We start from the raw sequence: 13,091 nt of genomic DNA on the forward strand, positions 1-13,091 counted from the left end.
ACAGATGCTGGCACAGGATGGGTACAAGCCAATCTGTTGGGCTGGTTTATTTTGTTTGATTGCCCCAACCAGGCACTCACTGTTTCTCACACATGAACTGTTCATCCTCTATCCATATATCCAGTGCATGTGTCGATGCTTTAGAACAGGGGTCCTCAAACGTTTTAAACAGGGGGCCAGTTCACTGTCCCTCAGACCGTTGGAGGGCCGGACTATAGTTTAAAAAAAAACTATGAACAAATTCCTATGCACACTGCACATATCTTATTTTGAAGTAAAAAAACAAAACGGGAACAAATACAATATTTGTATTTGCATGTGGCCCGCGGGCCGTAGTTTGAGGACCCCTGCTTTAGAATTAGTGATGCAATTCACACACGCATTTGCCCTAGCAATCCCACTGGGAAGGTGATGTGGACAGAGGCACAGGCTGGAGGGCGCAGGCCCTCAATTTCCTCACGGGTGAGAATGGATGATCCCACCCAAGGAATGGCCTGAGGACTAAAGGAGACCATCTGCACAAAGTCCTTAGCACACAATGATCTGTGTCTAAGGACCCTCCCAGTTTAAGCTTGAATAATCCTGATGTAAACATTCTTAATATTTGGAATCAGCACATGACTCATAAATCACAGGCATGGTCATTGATATTAACCCCACAAAACCTGTAAACCGAAGTTCTATTATTTTGGGACCCTCTTTAAATGCTGAAATGGATGGTAGCTGCCTTGTGCGCTGATTCCCGTTCCCCAGAGGAATGTACACCATCGTCAATCGGGTATATTAATTTGCACAAACACCACCACTTGTCATCTGTCACTGCAGATGGTGATACATCTGCCCCGTCTCCCGGATCCTGGCAAGGGCCTGCGAGTACTCATTAGAGCTGCACCTGTCATGAAGCGATTCATCAAGGTTATGGGAAGTGTGTTCCCAGAACATCCCGGAAAAGCCATATGCTTTCAGAATAATTACTCTTCCCCAGAAAGGTTACTGATTCCAGTGGCCAAGTCACGGCACCACGCTGCCAGGATCCCACAGGAGCCCTCAGAGGCCCTGCGTGTCCACGTCAGCCTCCTCCATGCTGATCCCTCTGCTTCTACTGGCGCTTGCTCTTCACCCTCGGGGGCTCTGCTCTGATGCCACTTCCCCAGGAAGCCATCTTTGTCCTCCCCAGGTTAGGTGGGATGACGGTCGCCGCGAGCCCCACATCCTGCTGTCCATCCTGCTACACTTAGGATTTGTCTCTTGATAACACAAATATCTACTTAAGGTAGACAAGGCCTGCCTCCTCCCCCAGCTGTGAGCCCGCCGAGGGTGGCGAGTGCACCTGGCACACGGCAGTGCTCCAGCCTGTTGGCTGAATGGATGCTCGAGGCCTGAGGATGGCGGTGACCCAGCAGCTCCTGAGGAAGGAAAGAAGGCAGGCCCCGCGTACACATCACATTCTAGAGCAGCGTTCTCAACCTGTGGGTCGCAACCCCTTTGGGGGTTGAACGACCCTTTCACAGGGGTTGCCTAAGACCATCGGAAAACACATATATAATTACATATTGTTTTTGTGATTCATCACTATGCTTTAATTATGTTCAATTTGTAACAATGAAAATACATCCTGCATATCAGATATTTACATTACGATTCATAACAGTAGCAACATTACAGTTATGAAGCAGCAACGAAAATAATTTTATGGTTGGGGCTCACCACAACATGAGGAACTGTATTAAAGGGTCGCGGCATTAGGAAGGTTGGGAACCACTGTTCTAGACAGAAAGAGGCTGGGGCACCGCTGCCCTGGTGATTTTAACCTCTAGAAAAGGAGCAAGGAGACTCCTTTCCGAGTTAAAGCACATGAACCAGCAGCCTCCCTGCCGTCCTGCCGGCCTTGCTGATGCTCCCCAGAGGCATGTTCTCCGTGAAGGAAGGGGATCAGCGGGGCTGAGTGGGGTTGTCCAGGGACCTTATGCCCCAGGACATGCTATGGCAGAACTTCTGAGATTTAGTGTGGACTTTTCTGATGATGCTTCCAGAAGGAGCAAAGCTGAGGGAACACAGACACAGTGAGGCAATAGGAGATGCAAAACTGAGGCCTGAAGGAGAACTGTCTGGACAAACAGATCCCAGAGCGGAGTCCCAGCCTTGGCGGGTCCTTAGCCCAGGCTGCAGCCTTAGGCAGGCTGTTCCCTCATAGCTGCCCTGAGCCGTGGCTAGGGGTGTGAGGCCCAGGTTATCCCACTCTCTGTTCCACACCCCTCACACAGAGCCACACAGCAGGGGAGGCTAAGGAGACAGCACCCAGCAGCCTTGCAGAGAAGGAATCTGCAAAGGGCCATTTGTCACCTGGGAGAGGCTGCGGCACTTTGGAGGAGTTGGAGAGCGCGTGATGGACTCACCGCCTTTAAGGAGGCTGGTGGAGGTGACGGGCATGGGGTTGGTTTGCTAAGTTAATTCCCAAATTGCTGGATAGGGCTTTGAGGAAGTGGAAGCCTACAGACACAGCTGCCTCACTCCATTACTGTAAGTTATTTTCTGAAGGCCGGTCCTCATTGTTCTCTGTCCCCTCTGGTGGTGTTAGAGCTGTGTCTAGAGCAGTGGTTCCCAACCTCCCTAATGCCGCAGCCCTTTAATACAGTTCCTCATGTTGTGGTGACCCCCAACCATAAAATTATTTGCGTTGCTACTTCATAACTGTAATTTTGCTACTGTTATGAATCGTAATGTAAACATCTGATATGCAGGATGTATTTTCATTGTTACACATTGAACATAATTAAAACATAGTGATTAATCACAAAAACAATATGCAATTATATATGTGTTTTCCGATGGTCTTAGGCAACCCCTGTGAAAGGGTCATTCAACCCCCAAAGGGGTCGCGACCCACAGGTTGAGAGCCGCTGCTCTAGGATGTGCCTAAACCCCAATACCCCCCGCTCCCCCCCCCCCCCCCCCACACACACACAAGTCCCCTGGCTGCTCTGCTGGAGGGAGGCGGGACCAAAGTGGGACTCAGGAGCAGCAGCAGTGACTCACTTGCATGATGTCTTTCTTGAGGATCCGATCGAAACTCAGCTGACTCATGGGGTAGACGGGCTGCCACTCCTGGGCTTTCTTCGTAGCCACCAGCAGATTGGAGATTTCTGTGGAAGAAAGAGAAGTCTGAGTCAAGTAACAAAGGCCCGAGATTCCCATCAGCCAGTGTCTGCCGAGCGAGGGGCTTGCCGAACACATACTTGTGCATTTGTTGGTTCAGTCATGCAACAAATATTTATTAAGTACTTCATTCCTGCCCTCCAGGAGCTCACAGGCTAATCACAGAGCCAAACCCAATCGAATGCTTAACCAACCAAAAGGAAGCTACAACCTGTGCAACTGCTCGGAGGACAGGCCAGAGTGCTGTGGGCTGACGCAGCAGGACCTGTCCCAGGAGGAGGTCAGAAGGTTCCCCCAGCATCTCCCGCTCTACCTCCACAGTCTGGCACGGAGTAGGCACTCCGCAAGTATTTGTTAAATGTGTGAATGAGTAACTGGTGTGCGCTGCAGGATGTGAGCTGAGGAAGGAGCAGCGGTATGGTGGGCCTAAGGAGGGAGGGGGAAGGCAGGAAGGTAAAAACACCGGTTTCGTGCAGAACAGGACAGGGGGCCCAGGCAGAAGGTTGTGCCCGGGCTCCTCCAGACTCCCACACGGCCTGACACCAGGTGGCACTTACTAAGTACCTGCTGACTGTGCAGATTATCCCCAAAATCCCATGGATTCAAACAGCAAACTGAACACATTATCAAATCGGCCAGGCCAGGGTCAGCACGGGTGACTAACTGGGAATGTATGATCCACGAAGTCACCTTCCCACCACAGAGCCATGGGAAGCTACCGGTAAGCCCTAGACCTGGGATTCACCCTGAAGTTGCGGATGGCTCCAGGCTCTCACCTTCTTCCGACAGCACCCCTGGCCCTAGTGGGGTGTACAAATCCAAGTGCCAGAAACTGGGTTCAGATACAGGTCCCCTTGTTATCATTCTGAGTCTACTCTCCTCCATTCTGTTATTCTGTTCCATGCTGGTACCTGGTTAAATCTGATTTGAACAGGCAACTCTGGATGCCATGACGGAGAAGACACCTGGGAAGGGCCACCTGAATGGCGCCCCAGGGAAGGGGGGGGCAGCGCTGTCAGGGAAATTAGAGGAGGACAGGAACGAGCCATTTGGGGCTGATAACTTGTAGAGCTGCTTCGGGGAACATGGCACTCGGGTCAGCCTGTGAGCAGGGGAAGCCATTTAACCTCCATGCAGCTCTGTTCTCATTAAAAAACAGAAAGCTCTTCCCCTGCTGAGAGAAGGGAGACACTGCACATGCAGGGCTTACTTCAGTGCCTGATGGGGAGGGAATGCTCCATCACTGATAGCCAATGTGACTGTGAGCAGTTTTACATGTTAGCCACATCGTCCGTCCTGGTGGCACCAGGGGGTCATCGAGCCTTGGCAACAGGAGTCCTCAGTGTCAGAGCTGAAGGGTGCAGAAATGAGCACCATGCTGGACTCCACAGATGAGGACGAGGATCAGTGGTGCTGGACAACACACAGGCCACTCTGAGTGGCTGCCTGCTTTTAATTTATTCCACAGGGAGTTTCTCCATTGTGTTTTCAAGTGAGAAACCCAAATGGGGGTCTGGCCATCAGAGCCTTGCGGTTAGAAGGGCAGAGACACTGAGGTACTCAAAATGACATTCTCTTTAATGTGCATGATTTCACCACTTCTCTAATTTGTAGGGGGCAGAGGAAGACAGAGGGCCCTGAGGGCCTGCATGAGGAAGCCTCACACACAGGGCTTACTCTTACTCTCCCCAACTCTAGTCCCTCCCCCGGCCTGCCCCCCCCCCCCCCCCCCCCCGGTCAGAGAATTGTCGCTTGCCCCAGAGTCTTGGGCTGATGGCTGCACCTTTGCAAAGACAGTGCAACAAGGGGAAAGATCACTGAAGTTGGAGTTAGATGTTGGACTCCAAACCCCCACTCTTCCTCTACCTAAGTGGTCTTGGACAAGTATGATCAGGATAACAACATATTCTGAGTTGTTCTGAAAATTAAACGACTTAAAACATGAAAGACCCTCAAACACTGCCTGGCAAACTGCAAGCACTGCTCACATGATGGAAGCTGTAACCATCATCACTGCTACTATTGTTGTAAGTATTATTGATACTACTAGCTGTGTGCCCTTCAGCAAGTCACTGAACATCTCTGAGCCTCAATTTCCTCATCTTTATAAAAGCTACAAAGAACTATGATGTAGATGGAAAAAATGCAAATATACGTTTATACTGCTTGGGACTAAAGTACCCACCAATATGGTAGCTACCGCTGTAATTATCACTTTTAAAAAAAAATGTTTTTATTTTAGAGAGAGGGGAAGAAAGAGGAGGGGAGAGATAGAAACATCGATCTATCCATCAGCTGCCTCCTGCACGCCCCCGGACCGGGAATCGAACCGGTGACCTCTTGGTGCATGGGTCGATGCTCAATCACTGAGCCACACCGGCTGGGCTGTAATGATCACCTGACAGGCGTTAGTGAATGACGATCCTATGCTGGGTGCTGAGCTTCCCAGGAGTCACAGAGTGGTCAGTGAGACCCAGATCCTGGCTTACGAGTTCACACCAAGTGGGACAGACAGACTGACACTAAACATATTCAACACAGTGTTCCTGGAGCCTCAACAGAAACCCAGGACACACGGGTTCTGTTCCATTCCTGTGCTTCTCCCTCCAGAGCTGCTGTTCCCATGTCTGGGCTAGTAGGGGTGGCGTCTACAGCAGAGACTTCCCCAGCTGGTGCCTGCAAAGAGCCATGTCCCAGTCTCCCCCCTGCCACCACCTGTCTCTTCCTGGGGCTGCTCTTCTCCATGTCCTCAACCTCACCCAGAGACCACTAACTCCTGGGAAATAAAAACTGCTTCTAATATCTGGAAGGAGAGATTATGTGAGTAAAGAGGGTGGTTGGGCTTTAAGGTTTTAACTCCCTCTGAGGTCTCATGACCAAGTGGCAGGTGAGTTTTTACCTTTGCTTTGAGCACAAAAACAAAGGCTCCATTATTCCGTGAGGCTGGCAGGAACCCTGTCTGATCAATCAGAAAACAAGTCCTTCCTCTTCCACCAAATTCAGTGACAGTCCCTTGCTGGGAAACCAAGAAGTGATTCACACCAAGAACCCAGGCCCTCCATCCTGGTCGCTTCGCTGCCCTTCCTTACAAGAACAGGGGGTGTCTCTGGCAGACACCTCCGAGCACCTCGATCACTCTTACTGTGGCCTCAGAAACAACTGCGCTCCCCTTTCTTTGAGGTATGTCCCCTATGAAGGGAAAGATCTGACACATGGTGGGGGAACAACAACAACAACAAAACAATAGTCAAGGGATCTGGCATCCAGGTGGACCTGCCATTCAAACCCCTCCTTGACCTTGACTTTCAACACTTCTCCAAGTCTGTTTTCTCATACATACAATGGGGCACTTGAGTGGGACCCCTAAGTGTCCGTTCAGTTCTCACATTAGAAAAGGTAATGATTCTACCTGCAGTGAATCGTGACAGGTTCCCAGAGCCTACAAAAGAGCAGCCAAGTTCCTCACCCCTCCTGTCCATCTTACTCCTTGATCTTCCCATGGCTCCCACTCCCTGTAGGATAAAGTCCCAGCTCCTTGTGTGGCACTCGAGGCCACCCACAATCCTAAGTGTCTCCCTCCCATCTCCCTTCCCTTCTTCTAACTCCACCAAGCGCATCAGCCTCCAGCTCCCCTCCACAGCCGGCTTTGCCTGCCGCTCTGCCCTGCACATGCTCTGCTGGAAAGGCCCTTCCCCAACTGGCAAGCTCCTGCTCATCGGCCAACATGCGGCTCAAGATCCACTTCCTCCGTGCAGCCCTCCATTTCCTGTGACTCAAGGGCTTTGACCATCACTTCTTTATAAGCCCAGGGACTGATACATGTGTGTGTTAATTAAAACACATGCTCTATCCTGCAGTGGCCTCATTTCCCTGCAACATATTCTGTATTAGACAGGAAACCCTTGGAGAGGAGGGACCAGGTGTGAGACATTTCTGAGTCTTTGCATCTAACAATTCTTGGCCCACAGAAGGTGTGTTGAGTTCATTTCTAAGATAAGCCACTGACAAGGACATCTCAAGACATTTTGTCTTAATGAAGAAAGAAGTTTCTGCTTGTGAATCCTAAGAGGCCTCTTTCTGCAGCTTAGGGATGTGGAGAAAAGTGTGTGTTTTTTCTATAGAAAATGCTCCACTTGAGGAACGGGATTTGAGTTGGGGACAGACATGTAAGAAAATGCAAAGTAAAACATTTAGAAACTGTGGGGAGGGGCCCTCTTCAAAGAGCAGCCTTCTGGTGGGTCTGGGTCTGGGAGCGTCAGTGAAGGGCAGGGCAGGGCAGGGGTGTGGGGACCGACCTCGGGGCTTGGGCTGGCAGCAGCGCTTCAACACGAAGCTGATGTTGTCCGTGCGCAGGATCTGCTTCTTGAGGTGGCTCATGAGCTCCCCCAGGCTGGGGAAGCCGCGGTCCGAGCCGTGCAGACTGTAGCGACCCTTCTGCACCTCGATCTGAAAGTTCTTGAACTGTTTCTGGCCACCCAGCACCTGCCATTCAGGAAAATGAACAGAAACGATGTTTTAAGAGTTGGGCATATGTACCATGGGGAAGGAAGGAGGAAACTGGTGAAGGGTGTACAGGAGCTCAGTGTTACCTCTGTCACACTTCTGTATCTCAAATTATTTATAATTAAAAATGAATTTATAAACAAGGAAGCAAAACAGTACATGTGTAAGTGATAAAAGGGGGTCGAGGAGAAGGCACTGATAGGGGAGCTGACACTCGGGGGGCAGTGTTAACAGCAGCGATCCCGCGACAGCGGCCCTGGCCCTTCTTCCGCACCTGCAGGATGACATGCATGGGAACACCAACCTCTCAGAACTTTCAGAACGGCTGCTACGGTTATATGACGTGGCACATATAGAAAACGTAGTAAGCACTTCATGAAGGTTAACCAATATTATTATGCATGAGACAGTAACTGCTGTATCAAATCTATCCAGGAACTCCCTCAAACTGAGGCCTTCCAGGCTACTGTCCATCTGAGGAGAGAAGCACCCGGGGAGGAGGCAGTCAGCTGTCTGGTCCAGTTTCAGGGTTCCACGTGTCACGGAGGAAGTAGAAGCACAAGTCTTCCTTCATGGGCATTTTTGGTTCAAAGGGAACTATTTCAGTGGTTAAGAATGAAAGACGGGAAATTCTACTTATGCTGTGAATTAGGACAAAATACTTAAAATCTCGATGCCTCAGCCTCTACGATGGGATTACCACCACCCCCTCACAGGGCTAGGTGAGGCTTACATGAGAACGCCCGGGTAAGGTGCTCAGCACAGTGTCCAGTGAGCTAAAACAAACAGTACTCATATCTGCGATCCCTGTTTCCCCAAGGTAAGGTGGCGTGACGTGTGCCATGTCACTGAATCACTGACATTCTTGGTACAGGTTGATGCTACTTAGAAGGAGGTTGTGCTGTCTCATGCACTGAGCCAGGTTAAAATATTAAACTTCCTCCAAAGACTAATGACTACAGAAGACAGGCTTCCTGCCAAGACAACAAGCCAGACAAGTTCTCAGCTACTGTGCCTGACTCAGTGTGAGGCCCTGCTGAACAGAAACTCCCCTGGCAGGCAGTGGCCCCCAGAGGCAAGGCCAGGACACCTGGCAGCACCGGGTACCTGCTGCCAGTTCCTCCTCCCACGCCCCATCCAGTCCCCCGGGTCCTCGGGACTTTTCCTCTGTGTCTGAGGTCTTCAATATGCTGACGTGCTGCTTCCATCCCACAGGCCCCACCCCAGTTCTCCTAGTTCATATTTTTTTAAAAATATATTTTTATTGATTTTACACAGAGAGGAAGGGAGAGAGATAGAGAGTTAGAAACATCGATGAGAGAGAAACATCGATCAGCCGCCTCCTGCACATCTCCTACTGGGGATGTGCCCGCAACCAAGGTACATGCCCTTGGCCGGAATCGAACCCGGGACCTTTCAGTCCGCAGGCCGACACTCTATCCATTGAGCCAAACCGGCTTCGGCATCCTAGTTCATATTAAACCCAATCAACACTCGTGCATTTACTTGGACTAATTCTGTAAAGTGCATTGTCTTTTAAAACAATTAAATGAATAACAAAGACATCTGTGGTCTAGTGGGATCAACTCAACAATTCTGCGTTTTCAAGTCAACAAATCTCCACTTGTCAAAACACGGGCTAGGAGCCTGTCTATTCAAACGTCTGCAGCTACCATCTGCAGGAACGGTGTCAGGCCAAGCGCCCAGGTGCCCTTCTTGGCACTGACTGGACCAGTGAATGCCACAAACGCACACAGCTCTGGGCCTTTGCTGACCTGGGCACTGAGTATAAAATAAACCACTCTACGTAATTACACTAAACTTGGCGAGTGTTGGTGTGAACTGGTTTTCTGGTCATGTTCCACTTTCCAGAGCCACAGTGGACCCTGCCGTGGGTCCCTTGAGGGAAGAGAGAAGAGGGAAGGTCATGGGGCCTGGCTGATGGGGAGCAGTCTCCTTTTGGAGAACTGCCAGGGGTTTTCTCAGAGACCCAAACTTTCCTACCCCCACCACCACCCCAAGAGCAGTCCTCTCCACAGCAGCTCCCAGACCAGGCTGTGTCCCTGGGGCCATAAGGCTTGACCCAAGCCAGTGTCTCAACTGACCTCAGGCTTTTCAAAGCAGGTGACGGTCATGAGGATGTTGTCAAAGTCCGTGCAGCTCCATCGCAGCACATACATGCCCTCCTCGCTTCCTTCTTGCCGCAGTTTATTGATGGCATACTCTGTGCTGGAGAGGGGGAGACAAAAGGAGAAAGAGTTCACCGAACAGGAGCACTCTGAACCCTTCCCTGCGCTGCCTCAAGTCTTACAGCTTCATCACATTACCTGTCCTCAAGTCCACTCAGGTTGACACATGAGTCAAGCAGAGAGGCTGAGGAGCCCTGAAACAGATCATCTGAGTCTCCAAGGTCCAGAGAGGACTCGGCATGCTGCCCAAGGCCCTGAGCCTGTTCTTCCCCATTGCCCCATACATGCTGTCTCCAGCGCTAGCCTGAAGAGCACCCCAAGCTGGTGATGGGAGCTGCCCCGATGCAGTGGTAGAGGGTTCCTCCCCACCGTCCCCAGGCAGCACACTAGAATAGGAGCTCAGGAAGGCGCAATTTCAGGGTTATTCTGTTCATTGCTGTACCCCAATGACTAAAGCACCCCTGGGCTCATAGTAGCTGCTCAATAAGTGAGTGAATAATTGAATAAAGAAATCAGTGAAGATTAAAACAATGTTAGAGGGAACATGCCTGTCTTGAACTCCTTTGTACTCCCAGGACTGATCAGCCCTGGCACTCAGAGAGCAGTGAATAACTGCTAAATAAATACACATATGAGGTTACTATACCTAGTACATGGTACTTGCTAAGTACTGATAAAAGAGGGCTGATACGGTCAGCACGTGTGAGAAAGGCAGAGACCAACTGCTCCCTGGTCTGACACCTTCACACCTGATCCCTCACATGAGAGGCCCTCTCTCCTCTTTAAGACCTGGCAAACCATTGTTAATTCTTCAGATTTTAATCTGATTGGAATGCTGCCTACTCTGAGAAGGCCTTTTAGGCACAAGTTTCAGGTCCCCTACCCCCCAGGATATCTAGCATTCATTCAGTCAATAAGCACTTACTAAAGGCCCATGATGTGCCAGGCCCTGCTATGGGGACTGAGAAAAAGCAATGAGCAGAGTAGACAGTGCCCTGCCTTTGTGTAGCTCATATCTGAAATGGCGAAAGTGGGCGACAGGAAATGAATGGACACGGAAATAAACATGGTATGTCAAGAGGAAATGCCTCTGAAGAAAAATAAAGCAGAGTGAAGGAGACAGGAAGTGCGGGGTGCAGAGGGGGAAGAGGGATTCTTATCTCATAGAACAGGGAAGAGTGATCAGGGAAGACTCCACCGATAAGCTGTATTTGAGGAACACCTGAAGGAAGTGGTACGATATAGATTCTGGAGGAAGGGCATTCCAGGCCAAGGGAAAAGCAAGTGCCAGGGCCCTGAGTCTAACTGGTTGGGATATTTGAAGGACATGCTTCACTATAATGCTCAGCCCCTTGCAATCCAATGTGTGTCTATTTCCCTGTGGGCCTCTCTAGGCCAGGGTTCGCCCACTAACAAACTGCCTGTCCACAGGTAACTAGGACAAGGAAGAAGGTGAGAACCATGTCACACGGAAGGCAGCTAAAGAGACACTTCCCCAAATATATTTATCTGGAAAGAGAGACTGAGAAGAAACACAGCAGCTGGTTTCCTCTGCCTGAAGGGCAGTCATGTGTGAGAGGAAGTAAACTGAATCCCTGTTGCTTCCAATGGCAGAACTCCAATGAGCAGGCAGAAGTTAGTGACAGAGGCAAATTCAATTCCAGACCAGAAGGCATGCGTGTCTGCATTTGTTAGAGCTGGAATCTACTGACTGCCTGTGCAGTACTAAGTGCCCCATCACAGAGCTATCTGGACACAGGCTACTAGTTCTGAGATGCAGGAGGGACGGGAGTCCAGCAAGGCCCCTCCCAGCTCTCAGGCGCGGTCGCCCTATCATTTATCGGACACTTTACAACAAGCTGACTCGGGATTCCATTACTTACTACTCTGTCTGATGTTGAGACCTGTTCCTTCTTTCTTAAATCATCCACACTGTTTGCCACTGCAAGGGATCAGGAAGTGTAGACTTCTTGGTCAGCTGGGAAGAAGTGAGGGGTTAAACTACGAGGAGACCCCAGTGAGGGATAGAGGTGAGGAGTTGCTGCAAGGACCAAGATGAGAGAGGACAGGAAGGCCTGACCAACGGACAATAGAGATGGACAAGGAGCACCAGGTCAGCACTAAACAATATGCTCAACTGGCCCCAACCTAAGCAGCTGATGACACCTGTGTCTGAGGAGGCCACACTTCCCATCACTAAAATGTGGGTTCTTTTCACACCAGAGGCAACTGTAAAGGTGAGAAAACCAACCAGATTGGGCCGTGACAGCCATTCTGTATGTTGTGGACAATCAATGGAGGAGCCACATCGGTGCAGAGGTAATGATGGGCGTCTGCTGTGAGCCGAAAGTAGCCGTCTACCAGGGACACAAAGGACAACGCCTCCTCATGGGAAGAGAGCTTCAGTTCCTGTAAAGAGAGAGAAGAAATGCCCATGTTATATTATCTGCCTACCATCTTAAGCAGCTAACTCTATAGGGAGGTACACAGGGAGGAGATATTTAAAACATAATGGAGAATGCATGACCCCAGGTGGCACACTAGAATAGGACATTTATATAGGATTTTGACCATTTGCCACTTTCTCAGCTATTATCTAAAAACTATCAGATGAGGTACAGTGTGTGTGTGTGAGGAAGGGAGGGAGGGAAGCTGTGGAAGGCAGACCTGTGAAGAAGCTGCCGCCTGGTTACAGGTGGAAAGCAAGCCAGAATCAAGGTGGCAGAGGCATAAGAATGGAGACGGGAGAGCACAGTGCGTGTAAGTGCTCGTCTTGGCACTAAGCAATGACTGACTCAGTAGGCATTACACCCGTTTTACAGAAAAGAAAGAGCACAGATGGTTGGCCTCATGCCAGATCACTTTCCACAGAACTGAAAAAAGGAGAGGCTGGCCGAAACTGGTTTGGCTCAGTGGATAGAGCGTCGGCCTGCGGACTGAGGGGTCCCAGGTTCGATTCCGGTCAAGGGCATGTACCTGGGTTGCGGGCACATCCCCAGTGGGAGGTGTGCAGGAGACAGCTGATTGATGTTTCTCTCCCATCGATGTTTCTAACTCTCTATCTCTCTCCCTTCCTCTCTGTAAAAACTCAATAAAATATATTTAAAAAAAAAAAAAAGAAAAAAAAAAAGGAGAGGCTGGTGACAGAGAAAAACAGACCAGTGAAGGGGAAGGTGGTGGATAAAAGCAACAAAACAGGATGGAGGGAAGGGGTCCTATTCACAGTGAGCTGTAATGCCAGGG

The 13,091-nt window shown here is 50.2% G+C and overlaps 1 protein-coding gene across 2 annotated transcripts in view; it reads right to left on the reverse strand.

Annotated features, from left to right (window-relative positions):
- JAK1 (Janus kinase 1) overlaps window positions 1-13,091 on the reverse strand; it is a 136,230-nt gene that overhangs the window by 16,066 nt on the left and 107,073 nt on the right. For both annotated transcript variants that reach the window (XM_036347932.1, XM_036347931.1), the window contains exons 9-12: window positions 12,100-12,257; window positions 9,765-9,888; window positions 7,452-7,638; window positions 3,037-3,143 (exon numbers count right to left, since the gene is read on the reverse strand). In XM_036347932.1, coding sequence (XP_036203825.1) covers window positions 3,037-3,143; window positions 7,452-7,638; window positions 9,765-9,888; window positions 12,100-12,257 — 576 coding nt within the window. The remainder of the gene's footprint in view (window positions 1-3,036; window positions 3,144-7,451; window positions 7,639-9,764; window positions 9,889-12,099; window positions 12,258-13,091) is intronic.

This window comes from Myotis myotis, unplaced genomic scaffold (assembly GCF_014108235.1).
Source record: "Myotis myotis isolate mMyoMyo1 unplaced genomic scaffold, mMyoMyo1.p scaffold_m19_p_2, whole genome shotgun sequence".
NCBI lineage: Eukaryota > Metazoa > Chordata > Mammalia > Chiroptera > Vespertilionidae > Myotis > Myotis myotis.